This window comes from Otolemur garnettii, unplaced genomic scaffold (assembly GCF_000181295.1).
Source record: "Otolemur garnettii isolate 467f Iridium unplaced genomic scaffold, OtoGar3 scaffold00023, whole genome shotgun sequence".
NCBI classification, from domain to species: Eukaryota; Metazoa; Chordata; class Mammalia; order Primates; family Galagidae; genus Otolemur; species Otolemur garnettii.
This window is the reverse complement of record NW_003852418.1, coordinates 7,754,332-7,760,351: the sequence shown is the minus strand read 5'-3', so window position 1 is coordinate 7,760,351 and position 6,020 is coordinate 7,754,332. Positions and strand designations below refer to the sequence as shown.

The 6,020-nt window shown below is 42.9% G+C and overlaps 1 protein-coding gene and 2 pseudogenes across 1 annotated transcript; 2 read left to right on the top strand and 1 right to left on the bottom strand.

Annotated features, from left to right (window-relative positions):
- Nucleotides 1–226: 226 nt before the first annotated feature.
- Nucleotides 227–696, bottom strand: LOC105886775 (annotated as a pseudogene).
- Nucleotides 697–2,579: 1,883 nt separating this feature from the next.
- On the top strand, nucleotides 2,580–3,002 carry LOC100941243 (annotated as a pseudogene).
- An 809-nt stretch (nucleotides 3,003–3,811) lies between these two features.
- On the top strand, nucleotides 3,812–5,044 carry WFDC9 (WAP four-disulfide core domain 9). The gene is made up of 2 exons (XM_012803809.1): nucleotides 3,812–3,902; nucleotides 4,899–5,044. Exons 1-2 carry the CDS (start codon nucleotides 3,812–3,814, stop codon nucleotides 5,042–5,044), a joined length of 237 nt encoding a protein of 78 aa, XP_012659263.1.
- Nucleotides 5,045–6,020: the final 976 nt, after the last annotated feature.

Below are 6,020 nucleotides of genomic sequence, written 5' to 3'. Positions count from 1 at the left end.
AACCTGCCACCTTAGGTGTATGTGGCTGGGGCCCCAGCCACTTGAGCCACAGGTGCCGAGCCTTGTCGTGCATTCTTTCCAAAACTCAGGACTTTTTTTAAAATGCCATGGGATATGGGACAAATTGTTAAAAAACGGGACTGTCCTGCCAAAAGCGGGACGTCTGGTCACCTTAGCCTAGAGGTCACACCATGAGTCCTTTTGTCCTCATGGCAGACAGATTCCTCTACTCTGGAGCCTTTGTGGGGGCCTGGGCACCTTTAGGAGCCTGAGCTGGAACTGAAACTGGAGCTGCAGATGAAGCAGCAGATTGGGCCATTGTTTGATCCTTGGCCTTGGTCTTTGGCCAGCAGAGCCTGAGACCCTTGGCAATGCGTGCACGAGCATGCTTCCCAAGCTTGGGGTGGGCAAGCGACTGAGTTTACGGCTGGCACCCTTTGGAATCTTGGTCTTAACCTCCTTGGGCTTTACAAGGGCCTTGATAGCTTCAGCATGTGTGCTCATGGCCTTGGCATTGTTGGCCTGCATCTTCTTCAGCCCCTTCTTGTTGTACTTCTTGGCAAAGCACATGTTCCTTAGGAACTTGGGATCCACTCCCTTAAGAGATTCATATCTTTGTGATTGGGTTTTCTTGATGACATTTCTGTACCACTTTCGGGACTGGTTGTATGTGGTGTGGTTCTTGGAGTTGGCCATCTCTGCACTGTGAGCCGCCTCATACAAGAGATACTGTTCTAAGCTGGCTTTGTGCTTCTGATCTTGACTCTCTCATGGGAGACTTATGGATTTACTGAGGAGATGAAATGTCTTCTGGCCATTTACAATTTGGATATTTCCCAAACTGTGCTCTCTTTCCTAAGACTATGGGCCACATTACCAAGATCCTCACTCATTAGGAGCTTTAGGCATGATACAAACTCAGTCAGTCTTCTGTATACCTACAGACCTCTGGGGATGCACAGTAATTTCTATGAGTGTTATTCATTAAGCCTTTTCTCTCAAGTTGAAATTAAAAGGTAGCTTCTCTGCTTCCCCAGGCAAAGTCTTTTGCCAGTAAAATCTTCAAAAATCCTCCCTATAATTCCTTCTACTCTGGACTATTAATGTGAATGAAAGTTTTGAGTCTCTTGGCAGTTCTGGGCCATTATCTTTTCTCGAGTTCTGTGATCTGTCTTGTCATTCTCTCTTGATTTGCATTAGTACCTTTTGTCTTGGGTACAGCATCCTGTTATAAATGTTTTTAAATAAAATATCAGGGGGATTGTTTTCCTGAAGCTCAGAGTAAAACCTTGGGCTAGGGCTCCTTACTTCCTTCTGAGATTCTAGCCAAGTGGACCTCTGCACTGTGGGGCCCACAGGACATCTACTTACACAAAGATGTATAGACTTAAGGAGGTGAGGGTTTCATCTGTTGGTGGGAATTTCTCTCAATAATGTGTTGTGGTGATTCCAGTGGAGATTCATTCATGGTCAATATAATGGAAAATTCTGAGTTTTATGATTCTTTTCAACATGAACTTGCGGATTATATCAGAAAACAGAAAGTCAGAGGATTACAACCAAAGCTTTGATTTACAAAGGTGACAGAAGACTCTGCATACCCAGAAAGGGGCCTCACTGACCCCAGACTTCCAATGCTAGACCAGGGACTCTCCTTCACCAAGCTCCCTAAGTTTTCTTCTTCCTACAAAAGGCTGAAAACAGTGAAAAGCCAGGTGCCTCCCTCACCTGAAATTCATCACACCAGACAAAGACTGGAATCTCTAAACCACTGCCAGAAAATACACGACCATTCCTTCACACACCAGTGGCTTCCAAGCCCACCTGTGCAAGGAGTGAATGCAGGCCCCCTCAAGGCTCAAGGCAGAGAAGAAACGCATCACCTCTCCTGGGAGGACTGCATCAGTGTCCATCAGGGGGACCAGCAAGACAGAGGCCAGATGACACGGTACAGGGAGGACAGAGAAGGAGGAGCAGCCAGGTGGAGCACTTAGAACAGGGGCCTAGAGAACAGAGGCCTCAGAAAGAAAAAGGCAGAGGTGGACCCATTCAGTGCAGAGAGGGCCAAACACAGAAAGAAGAGCTACCATGATGAAGATGTGGCCAAAGAGGCAAGAAGGTCTCATAGAGACAAGAAGGGGCCTGGCAACAAAGGTCCAGAGGAGAGGGACTTGTGGGATGAAGCCATCCTTGGCAGTTATTACTGATGGCTAGGAGCTTGGGGTCCCAATATTAAGTAATTTGCATCTGCAGAAAAGGATGGATTACATAACACTGAAGCAATTAAATGACCACTTTGAAGAAAATAAAATTTTATACTCTATTCAGCTATAAAAACCCAGGTGGTTTAAAGATGGACATGTAAAAACTAAAGTATGAAAGTATTAGAAGAAAATATAGGAAGATTATATTTAGTCTTGTAGTATGGATGCCTTTCCTAAGTAAAACACATTAGCCAGGGACTATTAAAGAAGGAAAATTAATAGATGTGATTATAGAAATTTAAAATTTAGGCCAGTCTAGAGTCCTTGCATGCCTGCCCTCTCATAGCTCCTTTCTCAACCTAGCCTGACAGCACCATGGTGGACGCCTTCCTGGCTACCTGGAAACTAGTGGATAACAAGAATTTCAATGACTACATGAAGTCAATTGGGGTAGGTTTTTCTACCAGGCAGGTGGCCAACATGACCAAGCCTACCACAGTCATCAAAAAGAACAGGGACACTATCATCCTAAAGACACAGAGCACCTTCAAGAACACAGAGACCAGCTTTAAGGTTGGGGTGGTGGTCGATGAGACAGCAGCAGATGACAGGAAGGTCAAGTCCACTGTGACACTGGATGGAGACAAACTTATTCACCTGCAGAAGTGGGATGGGCAAGAGACAGCACTTGTGCGAGAGCTAAGTGATGGAAAGTTTATCCTGACGCTCACCCACAGTACTGTAGTTTGTACTCCCACTTAACGAGAAAGAGGCACAACCTGCCCATGTCTTTGCTGACTGTTGCCAATAGGCTGACCCTCGACTCAGAACCACATTGCCTCATTGTTTCCTCTGTATTTTGTATAAATACATCTTGGTTAAGGGATTCTTCTGGAGTCAGGTACCACCAGCCTGGATCCAGTTCCAGTTCCTCTAGTGTGTGTGTGGTTTTTTTTTTTTTTTTCAAAGGGTGCTCTGAGGTCAATAAAGCAGAGCCAAGGCCAAAATAAATAAATAAATAAATAAAAATAAATAAAAAAAATAGATGTGATTGCTGAAATATTTAAAATTTGTGTTAAGCAGATTTTGTAAGATTTTTGAAACAGAAATGTTTAAAATAAAGCTTTGTATATATGCATATCAAGAAATAAAATAAAATAAAATATCAGGACATGTAATGTGTCCAATTTCATACAAATAGTGCCTACAACATGGAAGTATATAATCATCTACGGACTATCTCTAGGTGGTGGAATTACTAATGCTTTTCTATTTCTTCTTCCTTTTATAATTTATTTTATAAATTGCATAATCCAAATATTTATTATATTTTGACCAGAACTAAAAAACGATTCATTTTAGAAAGAAATAATTTTGCAAAGCAAGGGGTATAGATCGTGAGATGGGAATTCATTGGCTAGCTTCAAAGTTGACATGCTGTTGGGTGCCTGGGGTAAAAAAGGAAGGTAGGAGAAAGAATAGCGTGGTATTCACAAGCAGTTTCCCTGTGTTTCTTACCCTGTTATTATCAATCCCTTTTCTATCTCTAGCAGCATTGGGAAAAGACCTGTCTTGTGCCAGAACTTAACAAATATACAGAGATGACCATGAAGTTCTGGGTCCTCCCACTCATCACGTTCATCTTTGAGCTTGTGATGCTTCTGTCCGTGCAAGGAAGCTTCAAACACGGAAAGCCCAGTAAGTGATGTGAAAAAGGAGGGGGTGCTCTTCCTAGTCTGGGGTGCCTATCAGAGTTGTTTCAAGGCCCACATTTCCAGAATCAGTGTCTTTCTTCTACAGAGACATCCAAGCAAGATAGGCTGGATGTTCCCAGTCTGGTGTTTCTTCAAGTTCCCTCTCTCAACTCTGAAAGCAATACTAGGTGTATGAAAAAGGAACATAGCTTTGTGAACATTCCAATTTAGCAGTAAATCACATTTTCCAATGTCAGACCAGCTTGGTTAGAGGAAACACCAGAAGAGCTTCCCTCCAAACCCACGTTTTCAGAATCTCCGTGCCTCAGCTGGGCAAGACTTTAACCAATATCAAGAGGGTAATATTTAACATATTCATTTAGTTGGAGGGGAAGAATCTTTTAGAACATGAAAAAAAATAGAAAATACAAATAAGGGATCTTAAGCGGATCAGAGCTTGGGTTCCTGTGATAAGAGAATAGGGACCAAAAAGGCACTGAACAAAAGGTTGTGAGCCAGTGAGCCAGTGAAAGACATGAAATTTAGGGAGAAGCCGAGTGCTTAGGTGGTATCATCAAGGAGGCAAATAGGTAGGGAGAAAAGTCAGTTTTGATTCTCTCTTGGATCATTTTCCCATTGTGCAAATTCATCATGGAAGTCAGAGCTAGAGGGTATGGCAAGTCCTAAAATCTAAGGTTATATGAGAATAGATTAGGTGGATTGGTGTCATATATGGTCAAGGTGTTCCAAGTCTTAATTTTAGGAGCCAGAGTCCTGTAATGCTGTGGGACATGTGGGAAAAGGGAACATGTGTCACAGAAGGATGATGATCTTTTTGAAGAGACTAGTTAAGATCCGAGGAAAGAATTTTCTTAGAAGACAAAGAAATACTTTGTGGCTTGAACCTCAAGTTCCCCAAAGGGTTATCAAACTTGGAAAGAGTTTCTTTTCCAACTTGTGCATGGATGGACCTTACTAACTTCTACCGTCTCCATTCCAGTGATAGTAAAAGAAATCAAGCAATGCTGGATACAACCTTCATTCAAGTACTGTAGAACCAGATGCACTAAAATAAATACCTGTGTAAGGCTGAATTTCACATGCTGCTGGACCTACTGTGGAAACATCTGCTTGAATGATGGGTGAGTAGTGCCAGGTGAGAGGATTGGAGCCTGGGTGCACTTCATCTCTGATCTTCATCTACTATTCAGGAGCTGTGATCAGGAGTAGAAAATTGTAGTCACCCAAATCCCAGTCAAAGAAACAGTCAGTGAAAAGCAATGGCCTTCTATCCCCAAAGCGAGGCTGCCACTCACTGCAAAATAAATCAAGACACTGATCTTCACTCTTATTCGGTTCCCTTTGCTTCCCTCAAAACATCACCTGCAAGTTTATATGTCCCACCCTTGTCCAAGGCCCCACTGAATTGGGCCTCTCCGTGGGTTCCTTTCACTTAGCCAGGCCTAAAGAAACCTGGTCTCTGCCTGTCTTCCCAGTCAGCAAACCTCATGGGAAAAATTGCTTAAAAGTGAGTAACTCCTAAAGTAACAGCAAGAATTTATGTCCTTCTAATCTTGGGCCATGGATGCCATTAAGTTTGGAAATAGATTTTTCTTAGGGCTCCTGACTTTCAACTACCTAGTTTTTCTCTTCCAGAGAACCTTTCTATTCGATGATGAACTAATACGATCTATCTGGCCTACACCAGTGTGGGCTGGAGGATGGACAACCATGTGGTCTAAGAAGAGTGCTGCCTGGTTCCTATTGATTCATTCTCTCCTTGGCCTCTTTACCCTGAGAAGGCTCAAGTTTTGCCAAATAAACTGATACACCAATCTGAAGGCTCTGCATTTTTTTCTACTTCATCCCTTAATTTCCCTCATTACAATCCCCAATAGTCCCAATAGTTGGTCCCATCCCATCATAGGCACAGGCTCCCAATTCCACCTTCCTAGTTAGACCTATGTATCAGCCTCACTCTGTCACCTACGCTGAGATACGATGACCTTGTATAGCAACTACCCAAGGAGATTTATTAAAATCTCATCGGGTAGCACAGTAAAAATTTCTTATCATTCATAATGCATTTCATTAGGTTGGTCAGTGGGATGTCATCCATGCC